At 61.5% G+C, this 24,347-nt stretch overlaps 4 protein-coding genes across 4 annotated transcripts; 2 read left to right on the top strand and 2 right to left on the bottom strand.

Moving 5' to 3' along the window:
- Positions 1–234: 234 nt before the first annotated feature.
- Positions 235–1,572, bottom strand: B0H64DRAFT_355625 (uncharacterized protein; the record flags this gene model as incomplete). Its single annotated transcript, XM_062801561.1, has 1 exon — positions 235–1,572. Exon 1 carries the CDS (start codon positions 1,366–1,368, stop codon positions 235–237), a length of 1,134 nt encoding a protein of 377 aa, XP_062663001.1. The 5' UTR covers positions 1,369–1,572.
- A 697-nt stretch (positions 1,573–2,269) lies between these two features.
- Positions 2,270–4,144, bottom strand: B0H64DRAFT_388629 (uncharacterized protein). The gene has a single exon (XM_062803284.1). The coding sequence runs from the start codon at positions 4,073–4,075 to the stop codon at positions 2,489–2,491; it is 1,587 nt and encodes a 528-aa protein (XP_062663000.1). The 5' UTR covers positions 4,076–4,144; the 3' UTR covers positions 2,270–2,488.
- A 2,960-nt stretch (positions 4,145–7,104) lies between these two features.
- Positions 7,105–8,991, top strand: B0H64DRAFT_317793 (uncharacterized protein; the record flags this gene model as incomplete). The annotated part of the gene is made up of 3 exons (XM_062800355.1): positions 7,105–7,384; positions 7,444–7,475; positions 7,546–8,991. The coding sequence occupies 3 exons, from the start codon at positions 7,105–7,107 to the stop codon at positions 8,989–8,991; spliced, it is 1,758 nt and encodes a 585-aa protein (XP_062662999.1).
- A 1,202-nt stretch (positions 8,992–10,193) lies between these two features.
- On the top strand, positions 10,194–23,354 carry B0H64DRAFT_455457 (BcPKS5, polyketide synthase; the record flags this gene model as incomplete). Its single annotated transcript, XM_062807305.1, has 7 exons — positions 10,194–10,516; positions 10,580–10,893; positions 10,976–11,155; positions 11,217–11,469; positions 11,541–11,746; positions 11,813–19,750; positions 19,858–23,354. 7 exons carry the CDS (start codon positions 10,194–10,196, stop codon positions 22,863–22,865), a joined length of 12,222 nt encoding a protein of 4,073 aa, XP_062662998.1. The 3' UTR covers positions 22,866–23,354.
- Positions 23,355–24,347: the final 993 nt, after the last annotated feature.

Genomic DNA, 24,347 nt, shown 5'->3' with positions numbered 1-24,347 from the left:
AGAGGGCTCAGCTTGGTTCTCAGCCGCGGGTCCGTTGGTTGGGAATCTTGGGATGGGAATGATACAAGTCATTGCTCGGTATGCTCTAATACGTTGCACAGCCCAAAGTAGGTACCACACCATTTGCTATCAATACTCTTTGCTAGAACCAGTAGAAATAAACCCCTGAATCCTCCTGGCAATTTATCGCGTGCTCTTCAATTTAAACCCCCCTGTCGACAGGCCGAACCCTCCTCACAGCAAGTAAACGAGCTTCTGCCCAGAGACCTTCTTAGCCCGAATGTCATCCAGCCCACCCAGGGCACCGGCCAGACCCGTCTCCCGCACGAGCTGCGGGTGGGTGCGGAGCAGATCCTCGTTCAGGAGACGCTGCAGGGTGCGGGTCCAGGCCTCGCAGAAGACCCTGGCCTCGGGGTTGCCCTTCCTGCCGTGGGGCTCGGGCCAGGCGATGTCCTCGCCGACCAGCTCCGGGCCGAGCACCCAGTCGGGCTTGACGATGGCGCGGGACGCGGCGACGGCCTCGCTGAAGGGGTCGAGCGAGACGTAGCGGCCGCCGGAGCGGCCCAGCGCCGCGTAGCATAAGCGCGTCGTCTCGGGCGTGGTGATGCAGTCCAGCGCGAACCGCAGCCCGTTGCGCGTGCGCTCGCGGATGTCGGCCGCGCACGTCGGCGAGCTGTGGTCGAACACCTCGTCTGCCCCGTACTCCCGCGCCAGGTCGAAGTTGCGCGCCGAGCAGGTGGCGATGACGTGGTAGCCCGCCAGCTTGAGCAGCTGCACGGCTGTAGTGCCTGTTGAGCTGGACCCGCCGCTGACCAGTACCGTGGCTGGCTTGGTGCCGCTGCGCAGGGCCGTCGCCTTGACCCCCGGGACTTCCGGTGGCGGCACGAGGGTGTTGAGTGGCTCGAGCTGGGCCCCTGCGGGCAGGCCCATGGTGTGGAAGAGGGCCCATCCGGAGGTGTACCAGGCGTTGCCCATGCCGGCGCCCTGGGCGAAGCTCCAGTCGTCGCGAACCTTCAACACGACGTGGGCGGGCGCGACGGTGTGCTCAGAGAAGGCGCCGACTTGGGGCCGCAAGGGGTTCATACCCATGATGGCGGCGCTCACGCGGTCGCCCTCCTTGAGGCCCCATTCAGACGTGGCGACGGGTCCAGCGGACGTTACGACGCCTGAGAACTCGCACCCGAGGACGGCTCCTGGGGTGTGGAAATCACCGAGCATCTTGGTATCTACCGGGTTGAGCGCTATGGCCTTGACGGCCACCGCGACCTGGTCATCATCGAGCCGCGGTGGGATCGGTGCTGCGGTGGATAGGATAATGTCGTCGTTGTTGCCGCCAACGAGGGCTGATTGCGTTGTGGTGACGGCCATCTTGGGTCTGCTCTCGGGCTCTGTATGGTTCTGTATGTGGCTATTCCTCTGCTTCTCTCCTCAACACTTTCTCTAGGTAGTCTCTTCCTGTTCCCACAATCTTTGTATTCTTATTCTAGTTCTTACCGGTGACCGGTACTTCAAGCCACCAACGTCTCTGGAGTATCTCGGATTTGGGTTTCACGATTGAGTCTGGAACCGTTGTATGTCCGTCTCAAGGTCAAGTTGCACCGATGGTGGGCTGGCCGAAAATATCCGAACTTGGCCGTTCCGGCTTCGCGTTTGAGGGAGCTGCAGGTTTCACTTCGCTCTCCGTCCTGTCCGTACTACTGGCCAGGAACGGGGAAACGCGGAAGCAAAGAAGGAAGGTAGTAAGGAAAAATGGCAGTGCCCATATTGCACCGGTGACCGATGGAATTATGTGAGACGCCCCGGGCTAAAGAGGAGAGGAGGCCGAGGGCTTGCTGAGAGGTTTACAACACGTTTTACACGGGGGATACCAGTGAAGTTATAGGCACTCAGATAAGTATTAATGGTGAGTAAATTGTTGAATATTACTCCATGCCGTGCCGCCCACGAGACTATAAAGCTCAGAGCTAGGCTAACAGCGCTAAGTACCTTAAGCTCCCTGAGCTTTGTCTACATGTACTCTGTCTGCTGAGTGCTCTGAAACATGAGTCACATGGACGGACAACTGCCAGGCCCCTGCCTACGTTGTATAGCATTGAAGGAGCCCGCGGTAGAACCTCCTTACCCCCCATGTGTTGCAATCCTCAAGTACGACGTAGCAAACCATTTGAATTGCGGATATCACTGCACTCTTGCCGCCGCGCGGCTTGTTGTTGCTTCTCCACCAGAACCGGCCAATGTGCGTATTCGTATCACAAAGCAGGAGAAGTGATCGACATGAAGAATATGCAGGATTCGCTGTCTCCTTTGATGAACACACGTAAACCTTCTCGCTTGTTTCGATGTCTCACTCGTCTATCCAACGGCCAAACACTGTCACATCGCATTGCAACGGTCGACGGACATGATATGCGTTGATGAAATCCCGCTCCGCCCCCGTGCCCTACCGATCGATCCATCATCCACCGTATAACTATTTCCGCGCATCCCGTTATAGGCCCATCTTCTCCCGCAACAGTTCCTTCACCGACCGCACTTGTTCGCCCAAGTTCCCCAGCGGATCCTGGAGTTTGACCGGTTCCAACCCCGAGCCCTGCGTAAGAATCGACAACACCATCTCACGTGCGACCTCGCCCCCTTGCCCCAACTGCTCCTCGACACTGTGGAGTGCAGCCAGCAACATGCCAAGCGCGGCATGGATCCGGCTCACATCGGGCATGGCGCCGCCACTCGGGAGCTCGCCGAGCTGCAGCGTCGGGCTGGCGGCCGGTGTCGGTCCGCCGGGGTTGCCGGACGGGATCCGGTTGAGATGCGCGTGGAAGTGCCCGAGCACGAGACCATACAGACGGACCAGGAACACGTACCCGCCCAGCACGAGCAGCACGGTGGCCGTGCTATTGCTGGCACTGCCGCCGCCGTCGCCCCGCCCGGGCTCGTACAAGGAGGCACCACCAGCGCTAGCGCCGGCCGCGGCCATCAGCTGAAGGTTGGCCGCGTCCGGGCCGTAGGTCGCCGCCAGCCCGAGGACCTGCCCAGCGAGGGCGCCGAACTCCTGTGACAGGCGCAGCACCGCGCCGATGGGATAGTGGTCGAAGCTCTGCGCGCTGTCTTGCAGCCACGCCCCGTTCTCGAGCGTTTCCAGCCGCTGCTGCATCTCGGCGATCAGCGCGGGGAGACGTCGCCCTGCGAAGGACGCTGTGGCCATGCTGATGTCGCCCATGGCTACGGTGCCGTCGCCTAGCGATCGGTGCGCCGTTGGAGAGCCGGTGGATGTGGATGGTGGTGCCGTGGCCAGGAGCTCCGGGTCCAAACAGTATAAATCGTTCTGCCCGCCGAAGTCGTGATCCAGCCAGTCCCAGTCCATCATGCCGCCGCCGGTTGTGGCATGGTGGAATGGTGGTGGAGGACTCTCCCCTGACTGGTGGAGGTGGTGGTATGGATATGTGGGCGGTGCTTCGGGCTCGCACTCGGGTAAGGTTTCGAGTGGCGCTTCCATTCCGGAAGAAGCGAGTGAAGGAGGCGGTGTAGTTCCTCCAAGAGCTTGGTCACTGGTGGATGAGGTTGTGGAGAGGGGTGGAGTGAGGACTGTTGGCTCTGGGTTGGTGCGCGGCGCCATGGATCGCTTCGACGACGAGTCTCCTTGCTTCTTGTTGTCGCTCGGTCGGCTTGCTCGCCGTCGTCGTCCAAAGGCGCATGGCACCTTGGCCCGTATGCAGCGCTCGCACACCATGCGGCCGTCGGACTCCATCGACTGGACGGTGCATTTCAACTTCTGGAGTCGGCAACGATCGCATGACGACCGTATCGACTGGAGGGGGCTGCTCGCCGGGGGGTGGGATTCGGTTTGGAACATTGTGGGCATAGTGATGGACTGACGGATGGTTGAAAGGACGTTGTTACCTGTGCAGGTGAGTGCGGACGGTGTTTCGGTATATGGCGACATTGTTATCTCTCCTCTCAGTTGCTTTACATCTCGAGTTTCTACACACCCACCGTGCAGCTCTGCGCAGGGCGTCGCGCGACGTTGCATCCAATGCCGATCTCTTTGGTTCTCCTGAAATGCCCTCATGCCGTGCATATCAAGCGAAGCACGCCTCCGTCTCGTGGCGTCGAGGTGGGTGGCACGGGTGCACCGTCGGGTCAACTGTCAACTCAGCTTATCCTGCGTCAGAAAAGCATACGCTCCCTCCGCATTACACCTCTGTCACCTCCCCGCACCACCACACGGCCTTCCTTGGTTGCCGCGGCGGCACACCATATCCACTCGACCAGCCACACAGACGGGCCGATGGGATGGGACGGAAATGCCGGCGGGAAGTGCCCCCTCGACGCCTCTTGGCTTCGCGACGAAGGGGGCCGCTAAACGGCTCTTATGCTGTGCACCACACCAGTCACAAGTGTCACAGAAGCTAAGGTACTCAGCCCTACGAGAAACAAACCATGGCTGATCGGGGTTAACGACCACGCTCATCAGCACGACAACCGCGCCAAACAAAGACGTATTTTGGACAGGGCACCAAGGGGATGGAAGAGCGCCGGGTAAAGGCGGGGCGGAAACATGATCATCATTGTTGGAAGCTTCTCCAGGTCCCCGATGCATCCCCAACACAACGTGGCGAGATGGGACCCCCACCTTCTGTGGCCTTCTCTGGAAGACGCTCCTCTGGACCGACCACACACGCCCGGGGAAGAACCCCCTGAAGGTTGTGTTTGCCGGGCTCCTCCGTTGTGGATCCCCGGGCTTATCGTGGTCCAAGAACGCCCCCGGGATACAACCCTGGCCCGGCCAGCATGGGTGCATGGTTAGCTCGAGGCTGGGCCCCTTTCACTGGACATCAAGATCGCGTTCGACAGCAAGACAGGCCAGCCTACATACAACCGGCCAGTTCCGTCGCAGTGGCGTCAACCATCCGCCCTCCATCTTGCGGCTAGGACCCTGCTTTGCTTCCTTCTCCAAGCGTACACCGAGCCCCAAAACAGTGCGACTTGTCCTGTCGATAATGAAAGGGGGAAGTTGGGGTCCAATCGTTTCTGCTGTCAAGAAAGGCGTGCTGCTGAGAAGTCCCCCATGTCGGCCTGGGTTTACTGAGCCACCAGGGCGAATCGCCGGCCACTTTGTCGACGCACGTGGTTTCCGCCGTCGTCCCCAACGCCTGATGAGATCTCAGATTCAAACCCCAGAGAGACCCCGGACGATCAAGCCACGCTAGTGCGTTGGCGAGCAACCTCGGACTGAAACTTGACAGCCAACCGAGACCTGTCCCGCTTTTAGTTCCGTTCCCCTGTCCCTCAAGACCGGGGGCTTTCCGCAGACGGGCTAAATAGGGACAGCGGAAACGAAAACAAGCCCACAAGCAGCTCTGCTGCCTGCCGTGTCACTCCAGCGGGTTGTTCACATCATCGTCACCCTTGTTGACTGGCCAGGCAGGTTGCTTCACGGACGGACGGGCGGAGGGTCGCTGTCTCATCCGCCTCCTCGTCGGGGGCCACGCTGCAAAGTTGCCGTAGGTTCATGGTTCGAGTCTCGACGCAGGCGCGGGCTGTTCGGCTCATGGCCCCCCTCCTTCTTGCCTAGCGGGCGGTTGCGCAACATTCCGCGCTGGCCCTTTCTTTTCCGCCACAGTGTCAGCAAGAAGGGGCATGTTAATGGAGTGAGTTACTAAGTATAGTTAAGCCAAGCACATCGTGTCTGCCGAAACGTTCGAAACGAAGACATGTTTCAAGAAACTCTTGTTATTGGCGGGTAATCGTGCCCTGATACCCAGAATCAAGGTCTCATCACTGCACACCTTGCTGATCTGCTAGATTATTAGTGCGGATCTACCGGAAGGCGTGGCTGCCAGGTGCTTACAAGCCCGGTCAATATTAAGGTTATTCTACGAAGTACGCCGCTCGATCGTATCTCGCGAGGTGGCCCCCTATCTGGCTTACGCTTGGCGTGCAGTCTGGAGGTATGGAAGCCCAAATCGCCAAAGATGAAAGCACGTAACTCTTCCACTGCTTCACGAGACCCTGGAAACTTACCTGGTACCTTAGTTACAGGCATAAACACTGCCGCCTTCGCATTCCTCACCTAGTTTGGGCCAGCAATGGCCGGACCACAACACATAAACAACGGTATGGTTTGTAATTTGTCCCCGGACAAGTGGTGCCCATTCATACGCTATATTGTCCGCTTTTTGTTGGGCAATCATAACAGACTGTGTATGCTGTGGAAATCCTCGGGGACAGATTAGAAAAGGGATGGTGTGGGTGTAATTGTGTGGTTGCACTCGTACCACCGTAATCATGTGGCAAACCGCCAGTCTACCTGAACCACCCCTACCCCTTAGCCGAGCCGCACCCCGACTTGATCATCCTATGCTACATAAAGGCCACTTCCTCCGTCGATTGCCCCGCCGAATGGACCGTCCGAAGATTATCTCCGCTCACTCATCCGTCACCGACGGCTCGAATCTCGGCGATGGAACCGTCCTCGGCGCTAAACCAGCCATTCTCCTCGGCCAACGAAGACGCCACCGACTCGCCAACGCCGCCGACACAACGCGGGGCGGCAGGTCTGCCGCAGTCGCAGCCCCGAGACCGCCGGCGTGAGAAACCTCAGTTGTCGTGCAACTACTGCAAACGTCGCAAGTACGCACGTCCGAAACCTCCCCACACCGGTCCCGTTCTGATGGCCCTTTCAACAAAGGCCGCCCTCTTGAACCGGCAAAAGCGCCGCCGTGACCGTCCCCGGTCCCTCCAGAGTGTCCGGGAGGTGGTTCTGGCTTCTAACTTGACCCTCGTAGGATACGATGTGATCGGCGGCTTCCCTGCACGGTGTGCGTGACCAAGGGTCTCGAGCTATCCTGCTCATACACAACTCGCCCGCAACAAACCAGTCCCGTAACCGTAACCGTGAGCGAACGTCTCCAGCAGCTCGAGGGTATGGTGCTTTCCTTGATGCGGCAACAGCCGCAGCAACAGCAACCGCCCCCAGCGGAGGGAGCTGATACCTGGCAGACACCCGCCGTGTCTTCGGCCTCTCCCGTCGTGCCATCCACTGGTTTGGGCCCATCGAACGACCGGGAGAGCGCTTCCAACTACCCTGAACCCGTTGAACATGGGATGCTGCGGGAGCACTCCCACGGCGCGAACTATAGCAGCAGCGTTCACTGGGCGGCCGTGCTAGACAGCATCTCCGAGCTCATTGACCACTGCGAAGAGAAGGAAAAGGAGAAAAAGCCAGCCCCACATGACACCCCAATGCCATCACAACTTCCCGGCCCCCGTCTGCTCTATGAACCCGTCAAGGTCACCAAAACCGACATATTGACATCAATGCCGGCTCGGCCCATGGTCGACCGCATGGTTGCGCGTTACTTTAATGCGCTGGGAATTGCGCCAGGTACTATTCCACCTCTCTAAGGTTTATTCAGCGCTAGATGTGGCTAACATGCAGTGCAGCTATCCTCCACAGCGCCCAGTTCCTCCGACAGGTACGGCCGGTCACCATCCCCCCTAACCCCTGAACCGGCTGGATGTTGGCTGAAGCGACTATGTTCAAAGTACGAGAGCTTTTGGAGGGACCCAGTGGGCACGCCATTTATCTGGATTGGCCTTTTGTTCAGCGTCATCTGTCTCGCCACGCAGTTTCAGCAACCGGGCGAGGAATTAGCTGAGGCATCCTCGCTCATGCATATCCACCAATTCCACGAACGAATCGTCCAGTGCCTGGTCCTGGGCCAATACACTAGGGGCGGGCCATATGTCGTCGAAACCATGATCAACTACTGTGCCAGCGAGCTTTGCATCACGAAGGACACCGACGTCGGCCCATGGCTACCCCTGGGCATCATGGTCCCGCTCGCCGTGAGCCAAGGATACCACCGAGACCCAGCGGGCTTCCCCAACATATCCCCTTTTGTCGGAGAGATGCGGCGGCGCGTGTGGGCGGCCGTAGTGCAGATGGACCTACGACTTTCCAACCAGATGGGCCTGCCGCACCTCCTCAAGTCGACGCAGTGCAACACAGCAGAGCCACGCAACCTGTTCGACTGTGACTTCGACGAGGACACGGTCGAGTTACCCCCGTCCCGACCGGAGACTGAGATCACGCCGGTGCTCTACTCCTTAGCCAAGAACAGGATCGATAAGATCGGTGGTCCTATCAGCGACATGGCCGCCGACGCCCGCGGCTGCCCCTACACAGATATTATGGCTCTAGATAGGCAGCTACAGGAGGTAGAGACGTCACTACCGACCATCTTCCGCTGGCAACCGCTCAGCCAATCCTTCATGGTGCCGCCGCAGGTCCTCATGTTCCGCATCTGGCTCCGGCTCGCCGTACTCCGGCTTGTCATCTGGCTGCACCGCAAATACCTCGCCCCCTCGTACAGCGATGCACGCTACGAGTACTCCCGCAGCGCTTGCGCGCGAGCATCCATGGAGATCCTCGAATTTCAAGTGCTGCTGAACGATGAAACGCGAGCCGGCGGCCAACTCCACCAGACGCGCTGGATGCAGTCCTCTCTGATGCACTCGACCTTTCTGTTGGGCATGAGCGTGGCATGCTACTATATGCAGCTCACCAGAACCGCGCTTCCGGAGGAGGCTCCGAACCTGGAAATGCGCTCGCGAATCCGGGACCTGCTCCGCGACACGTACCCACTCTGGCTGCGCTGCAGCGCCGGGTCCCGGGACGCGCGCGAGGCTGCTGAACGGCTGCGCCAGCTTCCGGATCTGCAAGGCCACTTGATGGAGGTGGAGGGCCAGGTGGCTGGGCAGGAGGCACCCCTTTCGGCGGTGCCGGCCTACTGGGATATTTTTCACCAGGGTACGGGTAGGCATCATGCATTAGACGCGGCTCTGATAGCCCAAGCCCAGCTCGGGGCGGCCGCTGATTCAGACGTGGGCTTGGGACCCGTGAGCAACGGCCCCTCTGCGTTTGGTGGGAACTTGGCGTGGGATGGGGAGGGTTTCTCGTTTCATGGCCAGCATGGGGATGATCGGTAGCGGACGTCTTATTGATGAGGATAACTAAAAGGGGCTAAGAAATGGCGGCGGATCTGTTGTATTTAAATTTCTGACACGGAGATAACATCGCATTTCATGAGGGATTCGGGTCTGCGAGGCTCTTATATGCAAAAGTGATTATTTATTATGCCCAAATTATTACATGTAGCTCATAACGAAATATGTGTTAGTGTACTACCCATCGTCTTCATCACATTTAAACCAAACTTTGACTTTCTACATTCCTCACGCCAGCGAAGGCTGTCTCTGATCACTAGTAGATGGAGAGCTGATAGGATGTACCCCCTCCGCACACCGAATAATCACGCTTCTACCTCTCGGGTCCCGTGCTATCTGCTAACTGGCTGGTTTATTTGTAGAAATGATAGATTGTCTCGTTTCAGGGGTTTTGCCTGGCCTGAGCAGCTGTTTATATGTGAATCTGCCAGAAAAAGACATCGATTACTACTATACTGCGGGTCATATGGTTTCCTCCGCGCGCGAGGACCTCCGATACTGCTTTACTTTCGCAACTCGGCGTGACGGTATTCGGACCCTGTACGATGCAACACTCACACACTCGTCGTGGTGAAAGTTAGAATAGCGAGATTGCTCGTATTGCCTCCTCCCGGGTAAACAAGCACGGGTCCCGTGTGGAATCGGAAATACTACCAAATCGCAACTACTCGGCGTTGTTCGGGAGACGCCGGGGAGTGGTAGACCGTAACGTGGCAGGCCGTAACCCTCTAGCGGCACGGCCGATAAGCCCGGGAAATGGCACCATTCCGGCCTGAAGGGAAGAATCCGACACTGCTCGCCGAGGCTGGGTGACACCGAGCTGAACCGGTCATGGTGGTTTGGCCCAGCTGGGCCTTCTCCGACCCGGAAACATGGAAGATGGCGGATGGAGCATGGCCCGGGAGCTTACAGGGCTTGTATGCGGAGATGTAGTGCTGATATCGTGTCTGATATATAGCCTCTTATGTCTTTGATGGGTATTGTGCTAGGGAACTGTTGTTCACCAGGGATATAGCCAGCTTCAGCTATCTGGCACTCTTTCGAGCTCTTACATGTCAGGAGCTTAACCTCTTGTCTGTATCCTTGCCCCCCCGCGCCGTCTAGTCACTCCTTCTTACCTTCTTTGACCGCATCCAACCCGGGTGTAAGACGTGATTCCAACTTCAAACACCACAACCGCCACCATGAGTGCCGCAGAACAGGAGCCCATCGCCGTTATCGGCATGTCATGCCGCTTCCCCGGAGGTTCCAACTCTCCGTCGAAGCTCTGGGACTTGCTCAAAGCGCCCCATGACATTGCAAAGCCGGTCCCCGCTGACCGGTTCGACTCGGCAGGCTTCTTCCATGCGAATGGCTCGCACCACGGAGCCACGGACTGCAACGAGGCCTACTTCCTCGACGAGGATGTCACCCGCTTCGACAATGCTTTCTTCAACGTTCAGCCGGGCGAGGCCGAGGCCCTCGACCCCCAACAGCGCTTTCTGATGGAGACCATCTACGATTCGCTGTACGTTGAACCCCTGAGTTACCTTTTTAGCAGCTTGAACCGCTAACAAAACCCGTCAACCAGGTGTTCTGCCGGCCAGACCATCGAGGGCCTGCGCGGCTCGCGCGCGGCCGTGTACGTGGGCCTGATGTGCGACGACTGGTCGCAGATGAACAGCCGCGACTGGGACCTGGTGCCCACGTACGCGGCCACGGGAACCAGCCGTGCCGTCGTCTCCAACCGTGTCTCGTACTTTTTCGACTGGCACGGCCCCAGCATGACTATCGACACGGCTTGCTCCTCGTCGCTGGTCGCTGTTCATGAGGGTGTCAATGCCCTACGCAGGGGCGAGTGCCCTGTTGTGGTGGCCGCGGGCGCGAATATGATCCTGTCGCCCGGTGAGTTGCTTGCCGTTGCAGGGGTTTTCCTTGCCTTGTTCGTAGGGAAAATGTGTTGCTGACGGTGGTGATCTCCCAACAGGAATGATGATTGCTGAGAGCAATCTGCACATGTTGTCGCCCACAGGGCGGAGTAAGATGTGGGATGCCTCCGCTGACGGCTATGCCCGTGGCGAGGGTATTGCGGCGGTTGTGTTGAAGCCGCTGAGCGCTGCCCTGAGAGACGGAGATCCCATCAACTGCGTGATCCGTGGCACCGGGGGTATGTACACCTCTCACGCTTGGCCGTTTGAGTGATCAACACCACTAACATGGAAGTGTAGTCAACCAGGACGGCAGGACCCCCGGCTTGACGATGCCCAACAACGTGGCGCAGACGGACCTCATCCGTGACACATACGAGCGCGCCGGCCTCAACCTTCAAGACCCGAAGGACCGCCCGCAGTTCTTCCACGCCCACGGCACCGGAACGCCGGCCGGTGACCCGCAGGAGGCCGAGGCAATCTCGCGGGCGTTTTATGACGGAGGAAGCCCGAAGGATCCCCTCTTTGTAGGATCGATCAAGACCGTCATTGGGTGCGTCTCTCCTCTACCGCTCCTACTCCCGTTGTTTTATCACGATCACACTAACTCGAACTCACCTCAAGGCACACCGAGGGTACTGCTGGCTTGGCGAGTTTGATCGGAACCTGCTTGGCCATGCAGCACAACACCATCCCTCCCAACCTTCACTTCAACTCGCTGAGCTCCCGGGTCGCGGAATTCTGCAGCAACCTCCGCGTTCCCACCAAGGCCCTGACCTGGCCAACTCCGGTGGCCGGACAACCGCGCCGTGCCAGTGTCAACAGTTTCGGTACGTCGTTGTTGAGGGCATACATATGCAATGTACTGCTTTACTGACGAGAATACGTTGCAATAGGCTTTGGCGGCACCAACGCCCACGCCATTATCGAGAGCTACGAGGCTGCCCCGGTGGAGAAGCGCACCGTTAGCACCACCGTGCCGGCTTTCACGCCGCTCACGGTCTCGGCAGCCTCCGCGTCTGCTCTCCGCACGACGCTGTCGGAGCTCAGTGACTTCGTGCAGACCCACCCCGACATTGACCTGCGCGACCTGGCCTACACGCTGCAGCACCGTCGGTCCACTCTTGCATTCCGCAAGTCGATCGCGGTCGAGAACCTCGAGGGCGTTGTCGCTACCATCGGCGCCCTGCTTAGCGAGGGCGGTGCCGGAGACGGCGGCCTGACGTCCCGCTACTTCGACTCCCAAGACCCCAAGATCCTTGGTGTGTTCACTGGCCAGGGCGCGCAGTGGCCACGCATGGGCGCACTCCTGCTCGAGCAGTCGCCCTACGTTAGCGAGCTGCTCACCCAGCTGGACCAGGCGCTAGCTACGCTCCCCGAGGGTGACCGTCCTGACTGGACGCTGCGTGGCCAGATCCTCGCCGAGGCGGCCCAGTCCCGGCTCTCCGAGGCGGCTATCTCCCAGCCCCTCTGTACGGCCGTCCAAATTGTGCTTGTGGACCTCCTGACCCAAGCTGGTATCAAGCTGAGCGGCGTGGTTGGCCACTCGTCTGGCGAGATCGCTGCGGCGTACGCGGCTGGGTTCCTCTCCGCCACAGACGCCATCCGCGTTGCTTATTACCGCGGTCTGTACGCCAAGCTGGCAGGCTCCCCGGCGGGCCGTGGTTCCATGTTGGCCGTTGGCACGTCATTCGAGGACGCGCTCGAGTTTTGTGAGCTGGAGGAGTTCGAGGGCCGCATTAAGGTGGCCGCGCGCAACTCGTCCAACAGTGTTACCCTGTCTGGTGATGAGGACGCCATCGAGGAGGCCCTCGAGATTTACAAGGACGAAGGCCGGTTCGCCCGCCAACTGCGTGTCGATACCGCCTACCACTCGCACCACATGGAGCCGTGCGCGGTCCCGTACCTCGATGCCCTGGCCCGATGTGAGATCAAGGTAGGTGAAGGGAACGGTATCCCGTGGTACTCGAGCGTGGTCGAGAACCATGTCATGTCCACGGCGGACGTGCAGCCACAGTACTGGGTCGACAACATGACCAGCGCCGTCCTCTTCTCCCCGGCTGTGGCGCACGCCGTCGCCGAGGGTGGGCAGTTCGACCTCGGTCTGGAGGTTGGCCCCCACCCGGCGCTCAAGGGCCCATGCCTCGACACCGTGGAAGAGGCAGCCGGCCACCGGATCCCTTACACGGGCCTGCTGGGCCGGAACAAGAACGATGTTCTGGAGCTTTCCTCGGCGCTCGGCTTCATCTGGACTCAGCTGGGTGCCGGCTCGGTCGACTTCGACCGCCTCGAGAGGGCCATCTCGGGTGGCCCGTACCCCAAGAAGGTGGTCGCCGACCTGCCGACGTATCCTTTCGACCACTCCCGTTCGTTCTACACGCTCACGCGTTTCTCGGGCGCCCATCGCAACATGCACGCGCCGCCCAACCCGATCCTTGGTCGGCGGTGCGTTGAGAGTGAGACCGCCGACGAGGTCTCGTGGCGTAACATCCTGAAGTCCGGCGAGATTAGCTGGCTTCAGGGGCATCAGCTTCAGGGACAGACCGTCTTCCCTGCCATGGGCTACATCGCCATGTGTGTTGAAGCCGCGGCAGTCCTCGCGGGGCCCGAACGCCCGCTTGGCCTCGTCACCCTGGAGGACGTTATCATTGGCCGCGCGCTCGCCTTCCAGAATGAGAGTGTCGGCATGGAGTCCAAGGTCACAGTCAAGATCGACTACACTAGCGACGACGAACTCCGCGGCCACATCGCGTGCCACTCCGGCCTCCCCTTCGACAGCGCCGCGCCTCTGGCCCTGAACTTCAGCGCGAACATCCACGTCCACTTCCACGAGCCGCGGGCGGATACCCTCCCCGCAGTCCGGGCCGACGAGATCAGCCTGGTCAAGACCGACCCAGGTCGCCTCTACTCGCAGTTCACGCAGCTGGGCTACAACTACAGCCCGCCCTTCACGGGTGTAAAGGCCATCGACCGGAAGCGCGGCTTCGCCACGGGCGAGATCGAGGATATCTCGGGCGAGGGCTGGGAGGACCAGCTCATTGTGCACCCCGGCTGGCTCGATTCGGCCCTGCAGACCGCCTTCGCCGCCTACTCGTACCCCCACGATAACCGGCTCTGGGCCCTCCACGTCCCGACCGAGATCCGCACCGTCTCCATCAACCCCTACTTCACCGCGCGTGGTCCTGGCGGCAGGACCCGCCAGCTCCAGTACCAGTCCACGGCGCGTGAGGGACTGGGCGCGCCTGTGGCGGCTGACATTGACGTGTTTGCGGCCGGCGAGGGCGAGGGACACGCGTTTGTGCAGCTGGAGGCCGTCCAAGTAAAGCCTTTCGCTGCGGCGAGCGCACGGGATGATGCCATCCTCTTCGCGCGGTTCGACTACCGCCTGGCCGGGCCCGATGCCATCGCCGCCGTCGAGGGTGACGACCTGTTGCCACCCAAGACCGAGGCGGTGGTCGAGACGATTGAGCGCGTCGGCTTCTACTACCTGCGCCGCGTGCACGAGACCATCACGCCGGCTGAGCGCGAGGCCACGCTGCCCCATTTCCGTCATCTCATCGACCTCACTGGTCGCGTCGTGCCCCTGGTAGCAGCTGGCGAGCATCCCCATGTGCCGCGCGAGGCAATCAATGACTCGGCCTCGTACATCCGCTCCCTGATCGCCCGGTACCACGACCGCGCTGACATTCAGCTCCTCGAGGCCGTGGGTGAGAACCTGGTGAGCGAGATCCGCCGCAACGGTATTATGCTGGAGCACATGATGAAGGATGGTATCCTGGATCGCTTCTACGAGGAGCTTGCTGGTCTTGACGTGGCCAACGTCTGGATCGCCCGCATGGTTGCCCAGGTTGCCCACCGTCACCCGCACCTGCGCATCCTCGAGATCGGTGCCGGCACTGGTGGCACCACACGTACCGTGCTCCCGATGTTGGGAGATGCCTTCCAGAGCTACACCTTCACCGATATCTCGGCCGGTTTCTTCGAGCGTGCCCAGGAGCGCTTCCGCACCTACGCCGACCGCATGGTGTTCGCCACTTACAACATGGAGCTTACCCCCGAGGAGCAGGGCTTCGAGGAGGGGAGCTACGACGTTGTCCTGGCATCCAACGTGCTGCACGCTACGGGCCGGTTAGACGACATGATGGCCAACACGCGGCGCCTGTTGCGGCCGGGTGGCTACCTGATGATGCTGGAGTTCGTCAGCAACGACCGCACCGGTATCACCGCCTGTATGGGTGGTCTGCCCGGCTGGTGGGGCAACGGCATCGTCGACCCGGCTCGCGGAGACGGACCGTGCCTGACACCGAAGCAGTGGGACGAGCTAGTCCGCCGCCACGGCTTCGGCGGTGTCGACACCCACTGCCCCGTCGAGAAGCACCTGCAGTGGTACACAGTGCACTTGTGCCAGGCCGTCGACGACCGCGTGCTAGCGCTGCGTGACCCTCTCGCGTCCCTCGAGCCCGCAGCCACCCTCGCCCCGCCCCCTGCCGAGCTCGTCATTGTCGGTGGCACCACCGCGGCTGTCACCAAGCTCGTCGACGAGACCTCCGCCCTTCTCGCTTCCCGCTACAGCACCATCACGCGGGTCGCCACGCTGGAAGAGCTCCATGAGCGCGGCCTCGCCCTGGGTAGCTCTGTGCTCTCGCTGACCGAACTGGACAAGCAATTCTTCGAAGAGCGCACCGAAGCCAAGCTCGAAGCCCTCAAGGGCCTGTGGCGCGCGGGCGGCAGCATCGTGTGGGCAACCCGCGGCGTGCGCGACGCAGCGCCATACTCGGCCATGATCCTGGGCCTGGCGCGCGTGGTGCGGTTCGAGTACCCCAACATCAACCTGCAGATCCTGGACTTCGACGAGGCGCCCACCGCGGCCGCCCTCGCCGCCGATCTCGTCCGCCTCGAGATGGGCCGCCACTGGAAGGAGGAGGGCGCCAACCTCCTGTGGAGCGTCGAGCCCGAGGCCCACTACGAGAACGGCCAGCTGTTCATCCCGCGCATGTACCCCGACCGCGACGCCAACGCCCGCTACAACACCCAGCGCCGTACTGTGGCCCGCGAGGTTGATCCCCGTGAGACGAGCGTTGTGCTAGAGCCTGCGGGGCCAGCTGGGGATGCGCTGGAGCTTTGCGCGCCTTCGCCCCTGCGTGTGGCTGCGTCGCCGAGGCCCGGGGCTGAGAAGACGGTTGAGATTCTGGTGGAGCAGAGTGTGCTCCACGCCGTCAAGGTCCCTGGCGCTGGGTTCTTCTCCCTGTGCTCGGGCACTAACGCCGAGACGGGCAGGCCGCTGCTCGCGCTGGTGGACTCGCCGGTTGAGTCCCGCCTGCATGTGCCGGTTGAGTGGACGGTGCAACTCCGGGAGCCGCTATCCCGCACCGGGACTTTCTCTCTAGGGGATGTTGCCAGCCATCTTGTGGCCAGGGCTATCCTCTCTGACGCCCCTGGCTTTGGCTCTCTGCTAGTGCACGAGGCCGATGAACTTCTCAAGGAGGCCTTCGGGCGGGAATCCGCCGGCCACGGTGCCAATGTGGTGTTCACTACCGCGGACAAAATGAAGGCCAAGGCCAATGCCGGCTGGGTTCTTGTCCACGAGAAGCTCCCCGGACGTCTGGTCCAGAAGCTCCTCCCACACGACATCTCGGCCTTCGCTGACCTCTCCAACTCCGAGGCTTCAGCGAGCGCCCAGCTCCTCGCCCGCTGTCTCCCGGCCTACACTCCCGTCGCGACCGCGCAGGACGTGATCAGGGCCCAGGCTGGCGCGTCCCCTGATGCCGCGCCTCAAGATGTTGGCGCCGCCCTTAAGGCAGCCTGGCAAGCGGCCAGCCGGAAGCGCAAGGTTTCCCGGGCCCAATCCCAGACCAACACTAGCACTGTCCTCGCGCTCCAGGACGTCGGCCGCAACGATGCCCGGCACGCGCCCCTGAGCGTCGTCGACTGGAACGCTGCCTCGGTTTCCGTGGCACTGCGGCCCATCGACGCCGGCACCATCTTCCGGGCCGACGGCACCTACTTCCTCGTCGGTCTGTCTGGTGAGGTGGGCCAGTCCCTCTGTGGCTGGATGGTGGCCCACGGTGCCCGTCACATCGTACTCAGCAGTCGTCGGCCGAAGGTGCACCCGCGGTACATTGAGGAGCTCGCAGCCCTGGGGGCGACTGTCCGGGTCATGGCCCTGGACGTCACCAAGCGTGAAGCCCTCCGCGAGTGCTACGATACTATCCGCGCTGAGATGCCGCCTATCATTGGTGTTGCCAACGGAGCGCTGCTGCTCGAGGACGCCCTGTTCGACATGGTCCAGTTCGAGACCCTGCAGCGCACGGCGCCGCCCAAGGTCGAGGGCAGTGCCTTGTTGGACGAGCTATTCTACGATACGCCGCTCGACTTCTTCATCCTGTTCACATCCGTCGCCAACATCACGGGTAACACGGGTCAGTCCGCCTATGTTATTGCCAACCAGTTTATGACGGCCCTGGCCGCCCAGCGTCGTGATATCCGCGGTGTGCCCGGCTCGACCATCGCCATCAGCTCCGTTCAGGGATTGGGCTACCTCGAGCACTCCGACATTGACAAAGACCGTTTGGTGCGCTGGGGTTACCGCAACATTTCCGAGCAGGACCTGCATCTCCTGTTCGCTGAGGCTGTTCTCGCTGGCCGTCCGGGAGCTCCGGGCATTGCCGAGGTCGTCACCAGCATGTCGCCGTTCCGCGACAGCGTCGAGATCCAGCCTAACTTGCGCTTCGACCCCAAGTTCCGCCACTATATCCTGCAACAGGCCGAGGACGGCGCCGGCGGTAACAAGGGCGGCGCGGGAGGTGCTGGCGGCAAGACGGTGCGCCCGCGCGCTCGCCTCGCAAACGTCACCTCGCAGGCCGAGGTATTTGACGTGGTCCAGGACTCACTCACCGAGAACCTCAAGCGCATCCTGATGATGCCGGCCACCGAGTCGGTCGACCCGATGATGTCTCTTGTCGAGCTGGGTATCGACTCCATTATGGCGGTCGACCTCCGTACCTGGTTCCTCAAGGAGCTCGATGTCGACGTGCCCGTTCTGAAGATTCTGAGCCCTGGTGAGACGGTCAAGTCGCTCGCCGAGGAGGCCATGGCAAAGATCCCCGCCGACATTGTCGACCTCACCAAACTTGCCGAGGGAGCGCCCAACGGTGGCAGCGCACCCGCTGCTGCGGCCCAGCCCACCCCGGTCGCCCCGGTCCCAGTCACCAAAAAGGTCATTGACGAGCAGGCGAGTGAGCTCGGCGGGGCTAGCGTAACCACCCCCTCAACGCGCGCCGAGACGACTGCGAGCTCTCCAGCCCTGGTCTCTACGCCGGGTACCTCCCTGGAGAGACCCGACCAGGAGGAAGACAAGCAGCTGTTCCAGCCACCCCCGAGGCCCCAGGCCGCGGCCGGCACCAAGGAAGATGCGGACAGCTGGCGCAAGGCCATTGCTCGCGCGTCCACCGAGCACGTCGAGCACATGACCTTCGGCCAGAGACGTTTCTGGTTCCTGAGCCACTACGTCGATGAACCCACGACGTTCAACATCGCCTATCTGGGCAAGCTCACGGGCCGGCTCCGCGTCAACGACCTTGCCAAAGCGGTCGAGAAGGCCGCGCAGCGCCACGAGACTCTGCGCACGCGCTTCTTCTGGTCCAGCGACGATACCCGGTCGCCCATGCAGGGCATCCTCTCGCAGACGCTAGTCCGCCTCGAGACCGCCACCATCGAGACCGAGGCTCAGGCGTCCGAGGAGCTCGAGGCCATGCGCAAGTACGAGTGGAACCTTGGCGACTGGGTGCCGCTGCGCATGCGTCTGCTCTCGCTCTCGGAGACGTCGCACTACCTCATCCTGGGCTCGCACCACATCTCCATGGATGGCCACAGCTTCAGCGTCTTCCTCCTCGACATCCACCAAGCGTACAACAACCCGGCTCGCCCTCTTCCCCCCATGCCAGCCACCTCCCAAGCCCGCGCATTCGGCCAGAGCCAGATCGCCGCGTACGAGAGCGGCCAGCTGCGCCCCGCAATTGAGCACTACCGCAAAGTACTCCCGGCAGCCGACCTGGCTCGCCCGATCGAGCTCTTCCCCTTCGCGCGCACCAAAGTCCGCCCGCCTCTCGACCGCTACGGCACGCACGTCGCGCGCGCCCACCTCGGCGCCGACACCACGGCCAAGCTGAAGGCGCTCGCCCGCGGCCGCCGCGCCACCTCCTTCCACGCCTACCTCGGCACGCTGCAGGCCCTGCTCTTCCGTCTGCTGCCGACCGACACCACGGAGCGGGTGTACATCGGCATCGCCGACGCCAACCGGCTCGACAGCCGGTTCGCGACCAGCGTGGGCAACTTCCTCAACGTGCTGCCGCTGCGCTTCGACCGCACCAGCGGCGGTGGTGGGGCGACCTTTGGGCAGGCGATCGAGACGGCGCGCGACAAGGCGCGCGACGCGCTCAAGCATTCGGCGCTGCCGTTCGATTTGTTGTTGGATGAGGTCGGCGTGCCGCGCTCCAACGCCTGGGCGCCCGTGTTCCAGGTGTTTATGAACTACCGCTTGGTGGTCAAGGAGCATGCTGATAAGCAGTGGGTTGGGTGCCGGATTGGTGAGGAGCGCTGGCATACCGCCCGTACCGGGTATGATGTGGCGCTGGAGATTGTGGAGGATCATGATGGTGCGACGCTGGCGATGCATGTGCAGCAGTCGCTGTATGATGCGGATGCCGCGGAGTTGTTGGTTCGGAGCTTTGCCAATGCGGTGAAGGAGTTTGCGGCCAAGGGTGATGCTATGGAGACTAACCAGCTGCAGAAGTGGGATAAGCAGGACGTGGAAAAGGCGCTGGAGATTGGAACTGGTATGTGTGGTGATGCGTCTTCGTCTGCCCCTATCCCCCCTTACTCCATCGTCCTCCCAAGCAATGAGCACTTTTGAGTTAGCATGTGTCTTCTAACGGGCCTACAGCACCAGCCCTGAACCTCGAATGGCCTGCGACCGTCGCCCATCGTATCGACGAGGTGATTGCCCAGAATCCAACGGCCGTTGCCCTCAAGGACGGCCTCGGGAACGTCCTCACTTACGCCCAGATGGACGCACGTGTTGAGAGCATTGCCAACGCCCTGCACGTGCGCCTGCCGCTCACCGTCGACAACAAGCCCCCCGTGGTTGGTGTCTTCCAGGCTCCCTCCGCAGACTGGATCTGCTCCCTGGTCGCCATCCACCGTATCGGTGCCGTCTACCTGCCCCTAGATCTCCGGAACTCGATCCCCCGCCTGAAGAGCAACGTCGCTGTGGCGCGTCCGGCTGCCATCCTTGTGGATGCCGAGACCACGAGCCGCACGGCCGAACTCGAGGTCAAGGACGCGGTCCCCGCCATCGATGTATCCCGCCTCGCCGCCAGCACCGCAGGCAGAAGGGCAACCGACACGGCCGCTGCCAAGGCCGACCAAGCCGCCTACATCATCTTCACGAGCGGCTCGACCGGTGAGCCCAAGGGCATCGTCGTGACCCACGCCGGGCTCCGCAACAACCTCGAGGGTTACCATCGCGCGTGGAACATCCCCTCGCTTGCCGGCGTCGTCCTCCAGCAAGCCTCCTTCGGTTTCGACGCCTCCCTGCTCCAGGTCTACGCCGCGCTGACCACCGGCGGTTGCCTACTCGTCGTGCCTGCCGACGCCCGCGGTGATCCGGCTGAGGTCACTCGCCTGATGGTCGACCACGGTGTCACCATGACCCAAGCCACGCCATCCGAGTATGAGATGTGGCTCCGCTTCGCCCCGGACCAACTACGCCGCTGCACTTCTTGGAAGGCGGCGTGGTTCGGTGGTGAGCGCGCCGCGCCGGGCCTGGTCCGCAGCTTCCGCGATCTATGCGTCGAGCTACCCAACCTCGCCGTCTACACCAGCTACGGTCCGACCGAGTCCACCATATCGGCCATGAAGGGCGTGGCCGACGTGCGCAACAACCCTAACCTGACCGTCCCTGTCCCCGGCCGCCTGCTGCCCAACTATACGGCCTATCTCGTCGATGATGAGATGCGCCCGCTCCCCATCGGCGTGCCGGGCGAGATCCTGCTCGGTGGCGCCGGCGTTGGTAAGAACGAGTACCTCGGCCGGCCGGATCTGACGGTGGAGGCATTCATTTCCAGTCCCTTCACCGTTCCCGGCGACGGCGGCAGTCCCGCGCGCCTGTACCGCACCGGTGACTACGGCCGTCTGGACAAATCCGGTTTCCTAGCCATCGAAGGCCGCATCGCCGGCGACACGCAAGTCAAGCTGCGCGGTTTCCGCATCGAGCTAGCCGAGATCGAGCGCGTCATGCTCCGCGAGTCCGACGGCCAGCTCGCCCAGGTCGTCGTCACGGCCCGCGGCGTTGACGACGGCCAGGAGGACGGTTTCCTCGCCGCCCACGTGGTCCTCGACAACCAAGACACCACCACCGCCGACACCGCCAAGGTCCTCGACAAGCTCCGCGCCCGCCTGCCGCTCAGCCTGCCGCAGTACATGTGCCCGGCGGTGATCGTCCCCCTCCCCGAGGTCCCGCTAACCTCCAACTCCAAAGTCGACCGCCGCGCCGTCCAAGCCCTCCCCCTCCCGGAGACCACCACCACCACCACCACCACCACCACCACCAACGACGGCACGCAACCCCTGCAACCCCTCACCCCCACCGAAACGCAACTCGCGGCCCTCTGGACCAGCGTCCTCCCGCAGCGCGGCCTCGCCGCGGGCGGCGCCCTCCAGCCGCGGACCGACTTCTTCGCGGCGGGCGGCAACTCGCTGCTGCTGGTCAAGCTTCAGGCGGCCGTCAAGCGCGAGTTTGGCGACGCGCCGCGCCTGAGCAAGCTCATGAGCGCCACCGAGCTGGGCAGCATGGCCGCGCTGCTGGAGCAGACGGGCGCGGGCGCGCTGGATTGGGGAAAAGAGACGGCGCTCGATCTGAGCCGCCCCAGTGAGGTGCCGGTGAAGGTTCGTGAGAATGGGGCTGGCCTCCGTGTGTTGGTTACTGGCGCGTCCGGGTCGCTGGGTAAGCGCATTGTGCGGCGGCTGGCGGGCGACGGTCGGGTTGCCGCTGTCGTGTGCCTGGTGCGCCCGGCCGAAGGCCGCGATCCGGCCAACCTCTTCTTCGCCCAAGGCCAGGCCGAGAACGCCAAGGTGCGCGTGGTGACAGCCGACCTGCCCACCATCCCCACCGACCACCCGGACCTCGCCATCAACAACATCGACGCGGTCGTCCACTGCGCCGCCGACCGCTCCTTCTGGGACGGCTACAACGCAGTCAAGCCCGTCAACGTGGACGCGCTCAAGACGCTCGCCTCCCTCTCCCTCCGCGCCGGCGCCCGCCTGCACGCGCTCAGCTCGGGCGCGCTCGCCGCGTTCCAGGACCCCAGCGACGAAAGCGCCCAAGCCACCCTCCCGCGCCCCAGCCCCGCCGACGGCTACATGGCGTCCAAGTGGGTAGCAGAGCGGTACCTCGCCCGCGCGGCGCGCGAAGCCGGTCTCCGCGTGACGGCGCACCGGCCGAGCGAGGCCGTCCCCGCGTCGCAGAAGGAGAGCGCCGACGTGCTGGCGGCCATGGCCGGCGACATGCTGCGGCTGTCGGCCAGCCTGGGTGTGCGGCCCGACTACGCGCGTCTGTCGGGGTCGTTTGATGTGGGGCGGATTGAGGATGTGGCGGCGGCCGTTGCGGGCGAGGTTACCGCTGATGTTGGCCAGAGTGGAAAGGCTGAGGCCATGCACACTGTTTCGTATCCGGGCATGGCGCGCGTTCAGATCACCGAGTTAGCGGCGTATGCTGAGTCGCTGCTCGCTGCTGGAGGTGCTGATGCGGATGTTGTGCGGGGGCTGCCGACGGTGCCTGCGCTGCACTGGGTTGGCCTGGCAAAGCGCGCTGGGCTGTTTGAGTGGTTGTTGACGGCGCAGCACTTGGTTGTTGATGATGAGGAGGGCCGCAAGATTGTGTCGAGGCGTTGAGATGGTGACGTGACTGCGATTGGAATTTGGATCATTGGATAAATGGAATTGGGTGGCGTATGGATTTGTTCTGTTCCTTTGTTCATCTTCATATCAGTTGTATGGGGCGTTTGCGATGTTGGACGGGTTTGGACGGGTTCTTGTCTCTTTTGTTTTTCAATTAATTATTAAGTGAAGGAAAGTCGTGGATTTGTTGATGCAGAGGTTTCATGGTGCAAACTGCTTGGCGGAAAACAAACCGAAGCCTTTCAGCGGGTCCAAGTTTGAAGATTGCTCGTTCCTCCGTTCCGTACTTTCCATATTCTCTATCTCCTTGTCGGCTTAAAACCACTACTACTAATTGCGTATATACATGTATTTCTCAAGTCAGAATGAACAGTCTTCCGATTCCCAACACCCCCTTGAGCCCATCCAGCATTGTGTGTGAAGTAGGTAGGTACCTACCTAAGCTAAAAGTTTAGAAGAACTCTCGGCGGCCTTTCATCCGCCCCGGTGCCGTTTAAGCAAACGGCCGGCCATGGTGCTGCCCGTTGTTTCTGACGGGGCTGAGGGTGAGTTCGGCCGGTAACAATTGATCATCGTGTGCGATATTCTGCCCCCTTACTAATTTAAGGTAGGGGCATTGAATGATAGCAACTGAATCACGTCGGGGTCAGAGAGAACTGGACTTTTGGTATGATATTGCCCGAGAACAATGCTTCCCGACGGCCGAGGAAACCAGGTTTTGATCGTTCTCACACCAGTCTCGGTGTGACTGCCCGCTCGAATGGTGTTCAAGTCCCTTGATTGGACCATTTGAGCACCGCGTAACGGCTGACTCGCATCTTTTGGTTCGTACGACTTGTTATCCTCGCCCGGCCGGTGTGTCTTTCAGCCAAGTCTTGATCATGTGCGAGGTTTTCCATCGCAGTACGAAATTGTTGTCCGGTAAGGTGTGTAAGACATGATAATTGTTACTCCTTTAGAACATATTAAGTGAAGACTGTGTATAACAGCATCTCTCCCCTCCGTGCCATGAAGGTGAACTTCCACCACACCATCCAACAGGGAGGCGGTGAGGGACAAACCTGGGGAGTCTGGGACGCAAATTCATTCCTCCGTCTTACTCTAACCTCCATGGCGCCACGCTCGTATCTTCCCGCCCTTCAAACCTCTCAACCATGACCAGCGGATCCCACGGCAAGCCATCAAAGCCTTGGGCTGTCAATGTTTTGACACTTCCCGGAAAGCCGGGCGACTGTCACTCAACATCGGGCGCTTCATGCAGCTGCAGCGTAACCAAGCACGCGCTACAGGGCTGAAGACACCGTCGGTTCCCGCATCCCGCTGCCAACGGAGGCCGCAGAAGGTTCCATCGAATCATATTACCCGTGTCCCGCCGATCGGGGGTCAGCTGCTGTGTTGTTTCCAGCGCCACAACAAGGATGCCAAGCCCCAACTTCGTATTTCTTTGTGTCGTACAGCAGTTCCCGAAAGCAGCGT

This window comes from Chaetomium fimeti (assembly GCF_033439085.1).
Source record: "Chaetomium fimeti strain CBS 168.71 chromosome Unknown B0H64scaffold_2, whole genome shotgun sequence".
NCBI lineage: Eukaryota > Fungi > Ascomycota > Sordariomycetes > Sordariales > Chaetomiaceae > Chaetomium > Chaetomium fimeti.
The sequence above is the reverse complement of the archived record's forward strand: the minus strand, read 5'-3'. Positions and strand labels throughout refer to the sequence as shown.

Excerpts from the sequence above, each read along its gene's own strand:
- B0H64DRAFT_388629 (XM_062803284.1), bottom strand. The coding sequence starts at position 4,075 with ATGCACGGCATGAGGGCATTTCAGGAGAACCAAAGAGATCGGCATTGG.